The sequence below is a fragment of the Antrostomus carolinensis genome, unplaced genomic scaffold (genome assembly GCF_000700745.2).
Source record: "Antrostomus carolinensis isolate BGI_N321 unplaced genomic scaffold, ASM70074v2 scaffold4017, whole genome shotgun sequence".
Classification (NCBI taxonomy): Eukaryota; Metazoa; Chordata; class Aves; order Caprimulgiformes; family Caprimulgidae; genus Antrostomus; species Antrostomus carolinensis.
In genome coordinates this window covers 53,443-72,901 of record NW_010329326.1, presented here as the reverse complement: position 1 = coordinate 72,901, position 19,459 = coordinate 53,443, and the positions used below count along the sequence as shown (strand labels likewise).

General features: G+C 43.2%; 1 protein-coding gene across 1 annotated transcript; it reads left to right on the top strand.

Annotated features, from left to right (window-relative positions):
• The first annotated feature begins 923 nt into the window (after positions 1-923).
• FBXL7 (F-box and leucine rich repeat protein 7) lies at positions 924-9,174 on the top strand. The gene is made up of 2 exons (XM_010172504.2): positions 924-1,527; positions 7,791-9,174. The coding sequence occupies exons 1-2, from the start codon at positions 930-932 to the stop codon at positions 8,525-8,527; spliced, it is 1,335 nt and encodes a 444-aa protein (XP_010170806.1). The 5' UTR covers positions 924-929; the 3' UTR covers positions 8,528-9,174.
• Positions 9,175-19,459: the final 10,285 nt, after the last annotated feature.

Here is a 19,459-nt window from a genome sequence, read left to right as displayed (position 1 = left end):
GTGAAATAAAGGAGGTAAAGAATTAGCAAATTGTTTTGTGGGGGGTTTTTTGGGTTGACTTCTTCTAGTGTGACAATTAGCTCTAGCAAAAGAAGCATGTAAATGTTGTGCAACAGCTCTGTAACAGGCATGTTGTTTCTTCACCACTTGCTTTTCTGCACTTTTGTTTTTCAAATGCAACTGAAGTTGACTTTAGTCCATTGGAAAGGAGTGCTTTCTGCGTGCACGTGAAGAGACACAGCCAGCTCCCCTTCAAGAACTAGTCACTGGGCTCTTGGTTGAACTGCTGAGTCCCAGTTTGCATGAATGAAAAATAAACTTCTTTAATGACACAAGGAAAATAAGTGTATGGGGTTGTGCTTTTCCCATCTACCCAGGTCTGGTGAAGGAAGTAGCCTTTGCCTTCTGAGCTCTTCTTTGACCTCCCACTGAACAGCTCAAGGAGCTGAGAGGAGAAGGACCACAGTATTCCTCTGCTAACAGCTCACAACTGCCTAGGTTATGGGCAGTTACTCTCTCTCGAAAGGGCCTGCAACTCAAATTTCTAATTTCTTGCAGTGTTTAATTGAGAGTATGAAGAATTACAACCCCTCCACTTCCACTGCTGTCTCCTCTTCATTACAGGGCTCAGACCTGCAACCCCTCCTTTGCTAGCGTGGCTTTGACAGCGCAGCAAGGGCTGCATCTCTGTCATGTACCCAGCACTAAGGTGAACAGTTATTTTCAGAGTATACTGTAAGATAGATTTTGAAATAAGTGTTTCCTCACTCTCAGTGGTAAAAATGACTGCTTAACCTCCAACAAACCCTGAAACCCACCATGCTCCATTAACAAATGGGCTAGCAGGGTGCTGCACCGTGAAGAGAGCTCTGTGTCCGCCCACCACTTACTGAAATCCTGTGTTTTGTCTTCCAGACTCCGACCTGAGCATGCGGACACTCAGCACACCCAGTCCAGCATTAATATTTCCACTGAATTCCCCTGGTTTCCAGAATGGCAGAGGGTCGTCGACGTCTTCATCCTCAGTCACTGGAGAGACTGTTGCCATGGTCCACTCGCCGCCTCCAACCCGTCTCACTCATCCTCTCATCCGGCTGGCGTCCAAGCACCAGAAGGAACAGGCCAACATAGACCGGCTGCCTGACCACTCCATGATCCAGATCTTCTCCTTCCTGCCCACCAACCAGCTGTGCCGCTGTGCCCGCGTGTGCCGCCGCTGGTATAACCTTGCCTGGGACCCCCGACTCTGGAGAACTATTCGCCTGACTGGCGAGACAATCAACGTAGACAGGGCTCTTAAAGTGCTGACCCGGAGGCTTTGTCAGGATACACCCAACGTATGTCTCATGTTGGAGACAGTAATTGTTAGTGGCTGCAGGCGGCTCACAGACAGAGGACTCTACACCATTGCCCAGTGCTGTCCAGAACTGAGGAGGCTGGAGGTGTCTGGCTGTTACAATATCTCCAATGAGGCGGTCTTTGATGTCGTGTCACTGTGCCCAAACCTGGAACACCTGGATGTGTCAGGTAACAGGAAACATTTCAATACAGATGCATTTGAGTCTAAAAGACTCAGGTTTGTCAAACCCCTGGCCCCACAACTGCACACTGTCCCTTTCTGTATTGTCTTTCGAGGTAGGAATGCCAGTTTCCTAACATGGGACTGGTGAGACAGACACCGCTAGAGTCTCAGTGCCCCAAACACCAGCAGCACCCCTTGAGTGACCAGGCCTTCTCTGATGGAGGTGAGCTAGCAGAGGTGGCCTGTTGAAATAGCACGAGTGCTTTTCATAGATTTTTGCACAAAGCACCCTGACAAGGGCCCATGTTGCAGTCAGTGGTGCGTCATATGGTCAAGGTTAACTATGGGAGCAAAAACTGTTTTATCTTTATATATATATATATATAAATAATTTCTATGTAGATTATATGTATAGAATATACAATGTATATATCTATAATCTAGTGACTTGAGCAGGAGCTCAGAATCAGTGCTAGGCTTTTGCCTGGGTATAAATACCGTCATCCCTAGCTAAACTTCAAGGTCCCTTTGTTTTCTTTTGACCAGATTTAGATGAGCTACCGTTTATTTATGTATTTATTTATTTATTTAATAGTGTATACATTAGCTTAGTGGCTTTCTGCTTTTGCTTTCACCCAGTTACACTGTATCATTGCAACTGTTTAGAACAGCAGAAATGTTTTGGACAGTTTTCTTCAGATGTGCTCTGGGGATACGTGTTATTTTTTCCCCAAGGTCAGCCACACAAATTTTTTTCTCTGCAGATGGGTTGGCACTTAGTTGAAAGGATGCATCCAAGCAGAGCACTGTCGTAAATTTGAAGTTCAATACTTATTTTGTGATCTCACTTGTTTTCAGTCTAATGTTGTTATTAATCACCCAGCCCAGATTTGCCATTGCAGAGGTAATAAGGGCAATGATCAGGATGAAGTGGGGAAAGGAAGCAGTGCTGTTGAGTCACTGGTACCCAGATAAACTGATTTTTCCAAGGTTGCCTATCTCATTTGCTTTCTTTTTTCTGACTTTTTTTTTTTTTTTTTAACTGCTTTATCCAAGTCTTTCACCTAATATCCCTAGGATGGCAGAATGTCATGGAAGGCATCAAAACAAATAGCAACTTAGCAGAATTTTCACTTTTTGTGTTTGCTTTCTGTAAAACGCCAGGTGATCAGGAGTCTCCGTGGGACTTTATGGGAGTCCTGTCCCATGGAATCTATTCACAGTGACCTTGCATATGAATTACTTATTGTCAGTACATACTGACGTTAGCTCTGGATCGCTAACAACGCATTCAGGCTGAAGCATCTCCAACACCAGGAAATAATGTATGTGCCTGTGTGATTTTGACCTGGAGCTACATAGTAGTCTGAAGGTTGGCTGTATGCCAGGCATCGTTATGCTTTTCTTATTACATGCTCTTGGATGATGTGGAGAGTTGCGTGGCAGGAGTACCCTGGGCCTAGAGAGACAGGAGAAGTAGAAATGCTGAGCAGAGGCTGAACGGCCTTGGCACAACAGTCTGTTAGCTGACACGCAGAGTGTACTTGGGGACTTTCCTTGTAGGTGACTAAAAATACCTTAGTCCACAACTTCTACTGATATGATACAGACCAAAGGCAACTTTTTCAAAAGAAAAGATGATACCAGGTCTTGAAATACATTCTTTTGGGGTCTGTCTTCATTTGTGGTTTCCCCAAGCCTGTTACTTTCAGACCTAGAAGCTGGTGCCTCTCCCTAAGAGCTCATCAGTTTGGTCCCAAGTGTGTAGGGAGTGAGTAAAGTACCTGTCTTCCTTACATTTTTTCTCATCACTGGAACAGTAAAGTAAGTTTATTCTCACATTTTTATAAGTTGTCCTTCCTTTTTTTGAGCAGGCAAGGGAAAAATCCTGGTTCTGAACATTCTCAGAAGTCAGGGTGTTTGGGTGCAGACATGGCTTTTGCTGCTTGTGCCTGCTTATGAATTGAGGATATTTGATCTCTGGGGTCTTGTTTTGAGCCCACTTTTTTTGTTCTGATGTAATTTTGAAGGATGTTGTAGAAGCAGGACTCAATTTTGCTCTCCTTTTGTCTGGCTGAAAGAAAATATATAAAAATGTTTTATACTTCTTTCTTGTTGGACCCTGGTTTTTTGAAGGGTTGTTGTGCAGTTTGTCAGGATATCTAATTATAATCTCTTAGTGACTTTATTGTTCATGTATTTCACATGTGATGTGTACTTGGTGGCATGTGCAGAAGGAAGGGAATTTAATACAACTAAGCAAATTTAATGCTGTCTGTTAGGGCTAGAAGTGACCTCAGTTGTAGCAAAGCTCACAATGGTGAATACACCACAGCAAAGTCCTCAAATTAAGAGTGAGTCTGACCCATCTTCCATAGTTTGTGTGCCAAGGATTGCATTCCCCTCACATGATTTGTCTGCTATGGAGGCTGCTGCTTCTGTAATGCAGACCTCATCCTTTTTAAAATATTTTGTTATCCACAAGGACTAGTTTCATCCTGCCAGTTATGTCTCATTCCTTGCCGGAAGGACAGGACACTCCCAGTCTAAACACATTGATCTTCAGTGAAGAACAGCTTCTCTTGAAGTCTTACCGAAGCAGCGTCTTCTTTCAGTAACAAATTGCAGAACTGACCAGGAAGGGGCATCTTACAATACCAGGGAAAGGCAGTTCCAACAAGTATTCTGTGAAGAGAGGAAACAGATTTAGGGGAAAAGAAAGTATAATTGGTTCACAGGACAACACCTCAAGGACTGAAAGCCTTGGTTGAACAAATAGGGATGCTGTTGGGCAGATTCAAACTGTTTCTTAAAGCTTCCCCTTGTCCATCTTTGTGGCTGTTTCCTATAGAAGTAAATTTTCTTGTTCTCATTCCGTCTCCCCTCTCTCCATTTTCGCAGACAGAAGGGGTGATTCCTGGTCTTACAAACTAAACAGGAAAAGCAGTCCATGTGTCTGTAGCTGTAACTCTTCCTCTTCAAAGGGAGGGGCAAGGATTTTCACCAGCCTGTGTTGTGGTATGAAGGCAAGTGCTGAAAACTCTTGCCGAGCTCTGGCTCAGACTGTGCTACAAGTACTTATAGAATCATAGAATCTCCTGGTTGTAAAAGACCTCTGAGATCACAAAGTCCAACCATAGCTATCCACTACTAAACCATATCTCCAAGCGCCCCATCTAGCATCTTTTAAACACCTCCAGGGATGGTGACTCAGCCACCTCCCCAGGCAGCCCATTCCAGTGCCTGATAACCCTTTCAGTGAAGAAAGGGTTATCAACTATGCAGCTCTCTCTCTTACTGCCCTTTGGGTACTAAGTATTTAAATAGAAGGTAAGACAGGGAAGGCCAGAGAGGAAATAAAAGACACAATTTCTTTTCCTATCTGAGTGTCTTATGAAAATAATTCCAGAAGTAAGATTTCAAACAGCAATTTTGGTTGCTGTACAGACTCTCTGGAGTTGTCTGGAATGAGGCTGTGCTCTAGGTCCTTGGACAAATTCTGGGATAACTTGAGGAGGCCGTACATGAGAAGATCTTTGCTGTAATCAAGTCCAAGGAGTAGTTAGGAGGACAAGGCATACACCTACACTCTCAAGTAATTTGCAGGACTGAAGTGGTTCACTGGATTGGTTTTATACTGAGCAAGAAAAGTTGGGTACATGTGCTGGCAGATAACGCTATACTTGTAGTTAGTTAATTAAACCCTAGTTCACAGTTGTACATCTAGTTGAATCCCTCTCCCTCTTGGATAGTTACTTGGCAGCAGTAACATACCAAAATCTTTAATGTCAAAACCAGACGTTCGTATTAACTTTCAGAGTTTTCCACAATGTAAGTTCTGTCACTCTCAGCATCCACTTTGTGGGCAGTTCTGAGGTATCTCTAGAAGCTGGTTGAGCTTGACTGCAAGTTATTATCTAACATAGTAGCCAACATTTTTTTTTTTATCTGTTTGTAAGTTTCTCCTCCCTTTTAAAAATCAGTTACACTTACTTTATGGAAAATCCTTCTACAAGAGCTTTGTTTCTTAATTTTTTATTATTTAGGACAGAAAAATTGTTACAGACCCAGGAACCTGTCATTTTGCCTAAAAATCAGGCAGTTCTACATCAACATGAACGCTTTTTCTGGTAAAACGTTTTCAAATGCCCTTCTCGTGAAATATTTTACAGTGTAGCCAAAGTAAACTGGACAAGACAATGCTTAGCTTGTCAAAACAGCGATCAAACACTGATGTACAGTGACTCCAACCCTGCTATGAGACTTCTGACCCATTCACTTTCTAACTGCAGTCATTAAAGTCTCCCACCTTCTTGATTCCTCAGCAGACAGAACATTTTCCTCAGCCTTGTCAACCCTTCATTCACACTTAGCCGGATTTTAAAATTGAATTCTGGTCAGCATGTAAAATATCCAGACTGATTCCTTAATCCAACAACCTCCTCAGGCAAACGCAATAGCAACAGCCGCGTCAGGTCCAGCAGAATTCTGCCTAGGTGCCAGCTCAAGGATAAGGACTTCTGCGGTGCATTTTGTAGCACCTACTCCAAAGAACATATTGAAGGTGAAATTCATTTCACTATTAGTATTGTACCGTTTCCCTTTGGAAAAATAACTTTGCATTAGCAAGCGTGTATGTAGTGCTTATTTGAAGGCAAATGCATTTCCAAAGATTTCTCCAGAACCTAGCCAGGTCAGCAACGCAGTCTGAAGAGGAAATAGCAGCATTCAGTTCTAAGAAGATGTTATTCCTTGAATAAAGTGCTTTGCTTCAAAGGTCCAGAGCTTCTGCACGACCTGTGGACAATTTGTCCATTTCATTGTGTGAGGCCTGAGGTAGAATTTGCATCTGTTCAAATAAATTTGAAGCCTAAATTAAAAAGCCAGCTTCAAATTCAAATGATGAATATGGAAATCTAATTGCAGGTGGCAAACTGTTTCAAATCCATATCCCATGCTGCTCATAGCATTTGTGTGAGCCCACTGATTATCTCAAGGGATTTATTTTTCTTTTTGTTTTTGAGAACTGAAGCATATTCACACCTTCCATGAAGCCTCTGAATGATAACGTGTTTTATCAAGTGGTATGGGTTTGGGTCGTTCAGGTTTTTGAGGTGATCTCCATACATTGTCATGCTCTTCACTTCCAGACTACAGGATTTGTGCAGCATTTCTGATACACAGAGCTCTAAGGTCATCATCCTAACTTTTCTGGCCTTTCATGGGTCACTTCATCCCCATTGGCCAGTGTTTCAGCAATACAGAAAAGCCTTGATCACTAACAGGTAGACCTCTTCTTCCTTGCAGCTGATTCTAGCTATGCTACTGCAATGTGCCAAGCTGAACTTGGCACAGATAAGAGTTCCACTTCAGGAGCCCAAGACTGCCAGTTTGCAGTGCAACAGAAACAGCATTTTCCAAAAAAAAAAAAAAAAAAAGCTTTCATTCACCACCATACACAGAGTGGAGGATAAAAATAGGGGAAATGTGTGACCATGTTTTTCCCTTTAGTCTAGCTCTTTATCTCTCCTTGCAAGGTCTGGTCTTCTTCTCTAACCTAGTTACCTCCTTTCATGGGCAGACTTTCTCACTTGAAACAGTCCTTTTCTGCATCTGTCCATGTCCTCTCATGCCCTTACCAGTCTCTCGGCTCCTGCTGACTCCCCTCAGGTTACCCGAATCCCCACCCTTCCGCGAGCACGTAGTCTTGCCATAGTTTTGCATCCTTCCCACATTGCAGGCTTGGGGCTGGATTCACATCTGTTCTCCAAATGCTTTTTGGAGGGTGGGTGGAGTTTGTCTTTTTTATAATGGAGTTGGATGGTGAAAGAGCCTCTGATACTGGTTTACAAACTCAGCCAGTCAGCAATGAGACTGCCTCTGCTCTGATGCAAAAGCTGTGTTGGTTGTCGTGTTGTACTATTTTCTCAAATTGTCCCTGGGTTTATATTGCAGTAACAGATCATAGACTGTCCCTAGATAAACCTAGGACCATTGGTTTACATTTGGGATGTGGATGAAATTGGTCTGTCACTTTGCTGGTGCTCAAAATCCCAAAGCAACCTTACTGACTCCAGTGGAGTTTATTATTTCCTCTGGTGTAGGGACACATCACAGCAAATTCAGGCTAGTTAGTCAGGATGATTCTGCTTTTGCAACATGAAGATACCTTCATCACATCCAGCACGCAATTTCATGCCCACCTTTCTGGTCTGGCTGTGCGATTTGTTTTTAGTGCTTCCTTAAATTTGCTGTGTTTTCCACTTAGGCTGCTCCAAAGTAACGTGCATCAGTTTGACTCGTGAAGCTTCCATCAAGCTGTCTCCTTTACACGGGAAACAAATCTCCATTCGCTACTTGGACATGACAGACTGCTTTGTACTGGAGGACGAAGGACTGCACACCATTGCCGCTCACTGCACTCAACTGACCCACCTGTACCTGCGCCGCTGTGTCCGCATCACCGACGAGGGTCTCCGCTACCTGATGATTTACTGCACGTCCATTAAGGAACTCAGTGTGAGCGACTGTCGCTTTGTCAGTGACTTTGGCATGCGGGAGATTGCCAAGCTGGAGTCGCGCCTGCGGTACCTTAGCATCGCTCACTGCGGCCGGATCACAGACGTGGGCATCCGTTACATAGCCAAATACTGCAGCAAGCTGCGCTACCTCAACGCGCGGGGCTGCGAGGGCATCACGGACCACGGGGTGGAGTACCTCGCCAAAAATTGCACAAAACTCAAATCACTAGATATTGGCAAGTGCCCTCTGGTCTCAGACACCGGCCTGGAGTTTCTAGCTCTCAACTGCTTCAACCTGAAGCGCCTGAGCCTGAAATCGTGTGAGAGCATCACTGGACAGGGCCTGCAGATTGTAGCTGCCAACTGTTTTGACCTGCAGATGTTGAACGTGCAGGACTGCGAAGTCTCTGTGGATGCTCTGCGATTTGTTAAACGACATTGCAAGCGCTGTATTATAGAGCACACCAACCCTGCCTTCTTCTGAAAGGACACCCCACACGTGTCATTACAATGCAGTATTAAAAACACTGATGTATAAACACACGCTCCCATATTCTGTAATGTTGTCTTTTCTATAGCTCACGGGAGTCAGCTTTTCTTGTATGTTGTGGGTGAGAGGGGTTTCTAGAGGACTATTTTGTTTGCTTTTTCTATGATCACTTTTTAAGGTGTGGTGGGTCTCCATGGAGAGGCTGCTTTAATGCAAAAGCAATGAGTGCTCAGCATCCCCAGTGGGGTGCCATTTACATTACAGTCATGATTTTGTCCCAGGCTGCAGTAGCTACCTCCAAAGGAAATAGCACATAATCCCTCCTTTGGAAATGTTACTAAGCTGTGTCAAATACATCTGAATTCCAGCTGTGCTCATGAAGCTGACTATGCAATATGTGTCTGTGTTCCCCAACTTCTTCCAATATGGCTGATATAGCATCCCCTTGTCTCCAAGTAGTTTCTGTTTGGTAGTGATCCATTGTAATCCCTCAGGAAATACTGGGTAGTGTTCTTAAACATACTTGATTGAGGCAGAATAAGACCTGCTGGCCATTGCCGAGCACTCTGCTGAGTGAATCTGGAGACTGTGCCCATGCATGGATTCTCTTGGAAAGCCCCCCTCCAGGTCACTCGTGCATCATCACTACTTGCCTTCACTTCTAAATCTGCCCTCTCCTGCATGTGTAGTACCACCCTTTGGTAGCAGATAGGGACTTCTGGCTCTGATAAGCAGTGAGATATTCACCTAGGTGAAGGAAAGCAGATGAGATATTGGTGGCCTGACAAAGGAGAAAGCCGGCAAACCAGCCTGAGAAGCTGCTGTAGTTCTGCAACCAGCTGAGATAGCACTGTAGTACACCCAGGACTCTCCGAGGCTTTGTGGAGCAGCTTGCACAGGGCAGTCCCAGCTGCTGTGCTGTGCAGCTGTCAGCAGCAACTCTGTCTTTGTTCCTTCACTGTATCTCTTCAGCAGCCATGGCACCACTGCAGTTGACACTCCCTGAGCAAACCAGACACGTGTGTTAGGTAAGCTCAATATGTGCCTTAATACACACAGAAACCTGACCCTTTTTTGTGGCCTTACAGTTCAAAGGATAGATAGCTGATCTCAAGACTTCAAAGATGTTATCCTGATGTTAGATAACACCACTGGGGACAGAGGGGCTTCGAGTGTTATTCACATTAGGTTTAGATTTTGCGAAACCCTGTCTGTGTGTGTTCCCTTAGGCTGGAGAAATGACTGCTGTTCAACAAGGAAATAAAACGCCAGCGTTGCCCTGTGACACTGGGAGCCACTTGTACTCTCATGGTCACTCTTGCTCATTCAAGAGCAAGAGTGGTTTGGAGGTTCCCCATCTCATTGCCTCCCTCTCCAGAGCGTGTGGCTGTTTCATGGTTACTTTCTTCACAATTTTCTGGCAGCCGTTTCTCTGCATTTTCACATGTAATGCTCAAAACTGAAAGCCAGACACGTTAGGGGTGATGATATTTTCAGGCAGGCCCCCTGCGCCTGACTGACAGGTGAATTCATACGTTCAGCTCAAACGCTATAAAGGTCTTGGTAGAGAACATAAGAAGGGAAGCACCATGTCTGGTTTTCATAAGCAGTAGTTCCATCATCTCCAGACAACACTAATAAAATCATTGATATGAAGTGAAAATCCATATGCTCGAGAAAAATACATAACTGCTGGGGAAATACTTGTAGCAATGCTCTCTCAAATTACAAAAAAGCAGTGGTTTGGACATGTCCCTGCAGAGGGAACTTGTCTTACTGCTGCAAAAATTATGGTAACTTATGAATGTTCCTCCGATTTCGAGTTTCTTAACATACAGGATGTCATCAGCTCTGAATTATAAATCAGGTTGTACTAAAGCAAAGAGGGCCATGGAAAATGAATTTGTCATTGCTACTGTCACTGGTCAGTGACTAACAGGAGGTGATACCATCCTCTGGCCAGTTAATATCACTTTGGTTTTCCTTTCTCTATTTTTAAAATAAGACATTCTTCTCCAGCAAATAGTACGGTATATTTTATCCGAGTCAGCTATACTCTCTGTTTATCCTTTATCTCAAAATGGCCCCGAGAATAGTTAAATGTTAAGCCCATTCCTGAGGATGGTGGGATTTTGAGCCATTTGCACTCATGAAATATAAGGCCTCATTAGTAACATTTAACTGTTTATTAAAAAAAAAAAAAAAGCTACTTTTCTGGCTGTGCTAAATTGAGTGAGTAGTGTTACATGGTTTTTAAGGTTTCTAATGTTTAAATTGGCCTGTACTGTACAAATCTCACTATAAAGCCTTAATTTGCTACCAAGAAATAAAGCAATATATTGGTAACTGATGAGCATGCATCGTCATTTGCACTAATTGATTAACTTTTGTTGAAAAATAAAAGATTAATTACTTGTAAAACTTTTCTTGAAAGGTAGATAGGTGAATGAGCACATCAGGTACGTCAATGACTATTAAAAAAGGAAAAAAATGTTATAGATTGTGATCTCGCCTATCTGTCTCTTTAAAATTTGATTTTCTTCATGTGGTTCTTCACCCTGAAACATAATCAGTAAGTGAAAGTGTCAGTAAAAGAAAAAACAGTATATAAAAAGCACATATATAAAAGTTTCAGGAGGGGCTCTGCATTGATTTAAAGGCAAGTTAACATATTCGATGTGAAAAGTAAAATGGAATAACTGAAAGAGTTGAGTACTTACTAGTGCGGTGTTGCCTTTTGAATACTCTAAAAGACCTGCTCTGGGGGGCACTGGTGGAAAATGAATAAAGGTAATTTTTCTGAGCCAAACATTTTTAAGTATATGGTCTTACATGATCTGAGTTGGCACTCTCAGACTGCTACTTATTTCAAGAAAATTTGAGTTTAACTTATTGATACATCTTGCCTGTTTTGACTTTTAACCCTTTTCCTATGTCTACTGCAAAATGACACAACCAGAAAAGAAATTTAAATAGTGCATGTGGAGCTGAGTTTGCTGGAAAGGTTACAACATGAGTGATGTGTCTTCATTCCAGTTTGAGCTTGGCAAAGACTATAAATTTCCTGAGTGAAAACACTGTTGATGCTTGAACCATAAAGTTTGGGCTCAGGCACTGAGGCTACTTCTGCTCTGCAATAGCATGTGGTGATCTCATCAAAGAAAGCAGTGATGGATCACATCAGTCAGGCTGGCATGTTGTTGATGTCTTTGGAATAACTTGTGTCCTGTAGAGAGAGGTCTCTTAGAAAAGGTGCATCTAAACTACCATGTGCTATGATTATAGCCAAGGCTCTGTATCTAGTTATTTATCCTTCTCATTCCCTTGGCTTTTGTAAAAGTGGAACTATTTTCCCCATTAGCAGCATGAGATTGATGTGAAGTGCCACACTTTTGCCTTTTTGAGCTATGCTCATCTGGCTTCCTACAAAATGCAAAACAGCTTCTGTTGGATGCCTTGGACTCAGAACCGTGGTCCAGACTGTAACCTTCAGTAGTGGCTTACGTGGTTTCTGAAAACTTCTAGCCTTTGAACTGGAAAATTAAAAAACTAGTAAAAGACCTAATTTTAGCACTAGGTTTGAAGCAGGTCCAAACTCTCATTAAAAAGAAATATAGTGACCATTTGGACTGCAGACTAGCTGCCCTGCAGCTGCCAGTGTTAGTTTAAAGGGGAAAAGTTCTCTGACAGAGTTGGTGCGTGGCTCCTCTTCCCTCAGCGTTCCCCAGAACAGTAACCTGCCCTCAGCTTTTTAAAATTTTGTCAATTTAGCTATTTGTGCTGAAACTTCCCATGCTGGGCTTTGAAAATCTTAGTTGAAATGGTTCATCTGGTTCTGTAAATAAAGCTAGGATGAAATGTCATTTTGCTCATGTTAAACTCCTGGTGACCTTTTCTTTGAAAACGGTTCATTGCTCTTCATCTCTTCTAAGGCCTTGGGAGGGAAAGTGTGAGCCTTGCCAGGAGGTCAGCTTTGGGACAAGGATGTGTCTTACTGATATCCCAGTTAAAATTCACCTAAATTTGGCTATGTTACATGTCTTTGAACATCTGCAACTCCATGACTGGAGAGAAAAGGGGCACGCTTGGATCTTTTTGGAGCTTGTAGTCTGGCGAGGCTGAGATTTGGCAAAGCTAAGAGGTGTTTATCACTCTGGCAGTGTAAAGGAGGAAATTACCTGAATTATATGGAAGCTGCCTGGAAAGTCAGGGCAGGATTGAAAGATGGGGGTTTGAGAACTGGGACGAGAAGAAGGATGAAGGAAATTTCCTGGGGAAGGGGAACTGGGACTGGCATGAGAAGAGGTTGAATGATTTTCAGCAAAGAAACCAGGGCTGGGGTTGAGAGGTGGGTTTGTATGACTTGTTGAGCAGGGAGAGTTGGGCCAGAGAAAGTGTAAGTACTGAAGAATGAAGTTTGGGGCAGGAGCAGAAACATGAAGAAAATTAACGGAACATAATGTAAATAAAGTACACTCCCTTGGTGAAGGCTCTGAGAAAGGCTGGCAAACTGTTTCAGTAAGGGTGCCTCAAACTGGAAACAGCCTTTCAAAAATGAAATACTAATCTTGCATTTCATGCATCCAATATCTAATCTTTTTTATATATTTTATGAAGCTAGAAGATCTTTCCAGGCAGAACTTCTGTCTTAACCAGCAAATGTATACGGAGGCCTGAGACATTGTCATCCTCAGTGCCTTGCTCCTGCCTTTACACCTTTGCCCAGGGCAGTCTGTCGAGAACCAGGCAAGGCAGGTTTGTAACGTCTGTTCTTCCCTTTGTATTGTGTTTCAGCAACACCCACTGTTCTGCTTTGCTAAGGTGCAGGTGTCACTGGAGAGCCACATTCATGCCCTTTTGACGACTCTTAAAGGGCTTAGTAACAATAGGTTCAAGTTACGGCCAGGCAGGAGACATCAGATTTCAAACTTAGCTTAACAAAAATACATTTAACTGAACAGCCTTACTGCATGCTATTAAACAGATTAAATCAGGTTTTTTTCCATAAAAAAGCTGAGGGATGTTTATTTTCATGCACCCCTGCTGTACAGCTGTGTGCTTCAGAGCAGGTTTTTCCTCTATTTTTGTCTTCTGTGAAAACTGGACAGAAATGTCGGGTCATTTTTCCCTTGTCCTCTGGATGATCATAGAGGCGCGTCTGAGATTTAAACTAGTTAATGGAAATCTTTTCCAAGTAGGCTCTGCTCATACAAATTTAAAAAAAATATTATGAGTGCAACAATCCAGTTGGCCATAGATACGTCAAATTAAGCCATTATAAATATAAAAGTTACTAAACAGGCACCAGAGACAGAACCAGAGGGACCAGAAGGCTGAATCTTTTTTAAAAATAAAAAACCATGAGCTTTTATAAATGACCCTGATACTTTTAATGCAGAACACCAATCTTAACCATTCCTTCTAGCACTAAAGATACTGTGTTCTTTGGGTTAGAATAGATTAGTTTTCCTTTGTTTTTTAAAGAAACATTGCATGCTGTAGCTTCAAGCTCATATAAATGGTAGAGATGGAAAAAGTAATCTTAAAAAGATGAGAGAGAATGCAAAGAGGGATTTGTGCCAAAAGGGATGAATATTTTTAACAGTTTCATGTTGCATTGTCTGTCTTTGATGGCTCCTAAAATATTTTTTTAAATCAAGTAAATGGCCATTCTTGAGAAGTTTCCATTACTTCTTGAATGTACTCCATTCACAATTGCCTCAGCAGATAGACATGAGAGCTTTAGAAAAACTTAATTTCTAGCTATAAAAAATAAGTACAGCCAAGTTATCATTTATAATTTGCCTTATCAAGTGTTTTTAAATCTTTATCACTAGTCATATAAAGGATATATCCTAAGCCTTTCTCAGGACAACTGAAAAAATATTTCTATATATTTATTAATAACAAATTCTATTTTTCTGACACTCGGATTTTGCTCTAGTTCTCTGTTCCTGGTCTATTGTATGCTGTGAAAATACTTTGAACAATAGGGCTTATTTCTGGACTTGCATTACACTGTATTTGATTACTCTATGGTCATGTATCTCATGTATTGTGGTTGTTGATGTGGCTTTTGTGACATGACACTGCAGAGTGGCTACCTGCATTTCACCATGGCAACAGAATTGCCTAACACATGATGTATGTGACACATAACAGTTGTCAGAGCTCAGATCTCATGTGTGACTGGCTACTGGGAGTCTTAAAATACCCATCCACCGTAGTGTCAGGACTTGTGTAGTGATTCATTCCTTAACTGCACAAAGCAACTTTCATTTTATTGGGCATAAATTATAGGAACAAACTTGTAACTTCAACACCTGCTTTGGTGAAGGTGGTAGAGCTGTGACCTTTTCTCCATACTGTCCTTTCTTTTTCTGCCCTCAGAGAGTTATCCAAGATCCTGCGAGAGTCTGAGGTATCTGTTCATGTAGTGATTCATAATACAAATAATTAATGGCTTGGTTATTAATTGGGAAAGTCTACTTGTTTACTTGGCAGGCAGTCCAGGTAAGGTGACAGCTGCAAGTCAGTGACCACTCAGTGGCCAAGTCTTTCATGTTTCTCAGTGGAGATGGGAAGTCCATGCATGAACGTCAGTAAATATGATGCTTTCCAATGCTTGTTCTTACAATGGTATGTAAAACTACAAGATGAATCGGGGGTGGGGGAGGGTACTACATAATCAAGTCATTAAAACTATCTTTGTTAAAGTAACGTAGTATAAAATCAGGTATACATCTATCGAGAGCCACAGTGGTTTTCACTGATTGCCGGTATATGACTGAGCTGCTGGTGAGATTTCATAACGCAGTAGGTTCGTTGCTCAGTGACACTGCTGGGGCAGCACCAGGTTGGTTTTTTTCTCTCTGATGTTGTATTCCTGCACCCGTACTGCTGTGGTGGGACCCACTGTGTTTTCCAGAGCCCAGAAGGAAGGGAAAGCTCAGGCAAGCAAGGAAGTGCCTGCCTGTGAGGAACTGCACTATGGACTTGTCTCAAAGATTGTTTGCACAAGACCACCAGATATCTTTGAGCCACAGGGTGATAGACTTGTCTCAAAGATTGCTTGCAAGGATGGTCACAAGAACACCGGGTTCTGGGAACCCCGCTGTGTGAAGGCGCCCTGCCTGCAGGGGGGTTCTTCCCGGACATGTCCATGCCCAAGTGCTGGGGGGGGATGAAGAGACGTGCCATTGCTATGGAAACTACAGCCCTCGAAGGGGTATTTAAGGAGGACCGGCACGGGCAAGAGGGGCAAGCTGCTGGAGGCAGAGAGACAGGAGAGAGACGGAGAGGACGACCGCCTGACTGCACCTCGCTTCTTTATTAAAAGGTGTTCTGGGAGTGTGTCATGTGACCTCGTTTGTGTCTTAATCTCGCTCTTGGGATCATATCGAAACCTTCCCCGACATCGGATCGGGATATTTAAATGATCCCCGACATCGGATCGGGACACTGCCATATGACAGTAACGGGAGAGCTGTGCAACTGGGGAAGGGAGGGAGCGGGGATGGATTTCATCTGTCAGGACAGAGAGGAATGTTCTGGAAATACAACTGCCTGGAATGGCCTGGGATGCAATGGGAAACCTGGGAAGGGTTTTACAACACTACGTTCTTGCTGCTGTGGCATCACAGAGTCTGTGTGGTTGTGTATGCAGGGGGACCTGAAGTCTTGAAGCAAGGAGCCCACTGTCAGCGTATCAGCAAAAAGGGAGAAAAAATGCTGTCCTTCCCAGTGGAGCCAGGTCTGAGAGGGAGGGAAGGAAGCTCTGGCTGGTTGGGAGGAGGCTCTGGGGTGCCCTGGGGTGTGCTGGGCCTCATGTCAGGTTGTTGGCAGCTTGGGTCACTTTAATTTAAATGCCATTTGTTAGATACTGGAGTTGCAAATGAGTGGAAAGTCTGCTTGGTGTGGTGTGGCCGGGTGAGGGGTCTACGCTGCAGGGGCTGTTGGAGACCTCTCGTAAGCCAAGGAGAGAGAGGGGAGAAAAGGGGTCAGGAGTTCTTCTTAAAAAACATACGATTTGCAGAAGGGGCTCTCCTGGCATCCATTCAGGCCTGATTTTCTCCAGAGTTTATGCTGTGCAGGGACTGCTTAGAAGGAGCAAATGGAGCTGTGAGAAGGCAGAGGTGACCATGTCTTGATAACCAGAAGAGAGGTTGTTGAAGATGCCACACAGGCACATGCCAAGAGACTCCAAGCTCTCCAGCTTATTTTTGTCAAGAGAGAAGGGATGTGGGGTTTTTTTTGTTTGTTTTTTTAAGTGTCGGTCTTTTAAAGTTGCTTGGTATTTACAGTGTGCAGGGGAAGCTCATTCAGAAACACTGTGAGACTGGCTTATCTTCAGATCAGAGGGGTGTCTGATTTCTGAACGCTGGTTTACTTTTTTGTAAGGCGAATTGATGAAGGCACAAGAGGGCTTTGCAGCCTGAACTTCATAAACCACTGGCAGGATAAGTGTGAGAGCATGATAAAGCAGCCTCCCCTTTCCCTGCCAAAAAAATAAGAAAAAGCAAGGGAAAATTGCATCAAAATGCCCAATAAAGAGAGTAAAGGAATTCAGGGCTGAAAGCTGAACTGCAAATAGTAGTGTGTAATCTCTTGCTTAAAAGATATTTTCTCCCTCAGGAGTCAAATGTGGTCATGTGAATCTAGAGGGTAAATTGAAAGCTATCATAAAGATTACATGTAGTGAGCACACGGATAAATGTGTCAGTAGGGAAGAATTCACACAGCTTTTCTACAAGAAATCCTCCCATGGGGTCAGCAAATACATGGGGGACCTGTTAGGCCAGGATGCTGGGGGCACCAGAAAAGGTTTGAGGATGTCTTCTGCATCTGGCATCACAGAGTGGGCTGGGACACTTTGTCTGGGAAAGACATAACTAAGGTGGGATATGATGGGTATGACAAAGGTCACTGAATCATGGATGGCTTAAGGGATGAAGGGACTGAATTTTTTTCATGACTACTAGTTTAAAAAAAAACAAAACAACAGGGGGTATCAAGTGAAACCAGCAGGTAATGGATCAATAGCAAATTAAAGTAGTCCTTTGTTTGCCATGTGTTAAAGCCCTGGACTCTTGCCATAGGGTGTTGCAGATGCTAAATGTTCACATTGGTTAAGAAAAGGCTGGATGAGTTCGTGGAGAAGTCTGTGTTGTTGCTATTAAATACAACAGACAACCTCTGGCTCGGGAAATGCCCGTGGCACAGAGGGTTGAAGGCTGGCAGGCTATGCTGGGAAAATACGCTTGCTCTGTTCTTGTGCTTCTCTCTAGGCATCTGGTTTTTGGCTTCTGACAGACTGTTCAGCTACGTGGACCTTTTGTCAGCAGCTCTTTTCGTATTTTGATATTTGCCTCAGCCGATCCCTCACACAGAGCACACTCTCACTTCTTGCTTGCGATGCTGTTAGTCAGAGTTGCTCAAAGTCCTCCAAAGTAAATATTTTTGACCCCCTCTTTTCTAAAATCCTTATGCTCCAGAGTGCAAAATCCAAACTTGTTGTGAGCTAACATCCTCAGTTATTGACTCTCATGGGAGTAGGCACTTGAAATTTTGCAAGGGGCTTGGTACCCTGCATATTTAGGCCCTATTGCTGCAGGCAATGATGCAACAAAAGCATCTCTGTATTTAGAAGAAGGACCAGGGGAAGGAAAGCATTTTTTTGCTCCCTCAGACTCCTGCAAGTTGGGAAGCTGGTCATGGAGTCACACAGCTTTTTCAGGTTTCTCTCTCCATTCTCTCATCTACAGGGAGAATTTGGGAAAGCAAGAAACCTCTTGATTTCTTTAAGATGGCTGTGCTGCGTCTTTGTAATCAACATCAGAATTTGCCTGTAGCCTTTCCTCAGCCAAAGAATTTTAAGCATCTCTGCTTCCCTTTATTAATTTTTAACAGGGCCTGCCACTTGTGATGATTTCAGACACAAGAGGCTGTATATGGGCAGTTGACTGCTCAGTCAGGTATTCAGCAGTCTTCAAACAACTGGCTCTGATGCTTGACATCAAAATTTAATCTCCTTTAGATGCCTGGAATACAGAGCATGACCAGTGAATATAGACTTGGTGAATATAGACAGTCACTAAGCGGCAGTTTGTGCAGGTGTGATTCCCAGACTTGTCTGGAGGAGGCAGAACTGCTGTCCAAATCCACAACGCAAAGTCCCTCCTCTGCTTCTTCAAACCCTTTGCCTACTGCTGGACCTGCGCCCACACAAATACCCAAACACAGCGAGGAATATAAACTCACAAGGGTCTCAGCTTTCATAATATGACTAAGTTGTTTTGATTTAAGAGTGCTCGTCTTGCCAAGATTGGAAAAAATGAGTCCATTCTCTTCACGGCTGGATGTCAAAGTACACCCAGGTTTTCAGACAAATGCCCCAAATGTGCTCACTTAAGTGAACGACTGGACCAAGACTTGAGTGTTGAAGAACTTAACTCTTTAATATTGCTTTTAGGGAAAACTGGAGAAAAATAGGAAAGGCAAGACCATTATCCCTAAGTTAAAAACAGAGTTAAGAAGATGGGGAATCACATCTTTTTTTTTCTTATTCACTTCTGAGGCCAGCAGACTTGTTGGCTGTTCAGGATGCTGTTGTGTAGGGCACAGAGCATCAACAATGTCTGGAAGCAAAGGGGGAGGAGGGAACTATGGCACTACAAGAGGGACAGGTCTTTACTCTGTACATCTCTGAAGTCACCCATGTTAAACAACAAAAACAAGGAGCATACGGAATTACTGTGCTGATCTTAGACCACTGAGACACTATTTGAAACACTCCTGGACTCCACTTTATTTTCCCCGCAGAATTTGCCTACAGTGTTGCAATACTTCATGTGTTTGAGAGCTTTGCTCAATTTACCTTTAGTGCACAGCCTGTGGATAAAAGGCATAAACAACACTGCTGATATT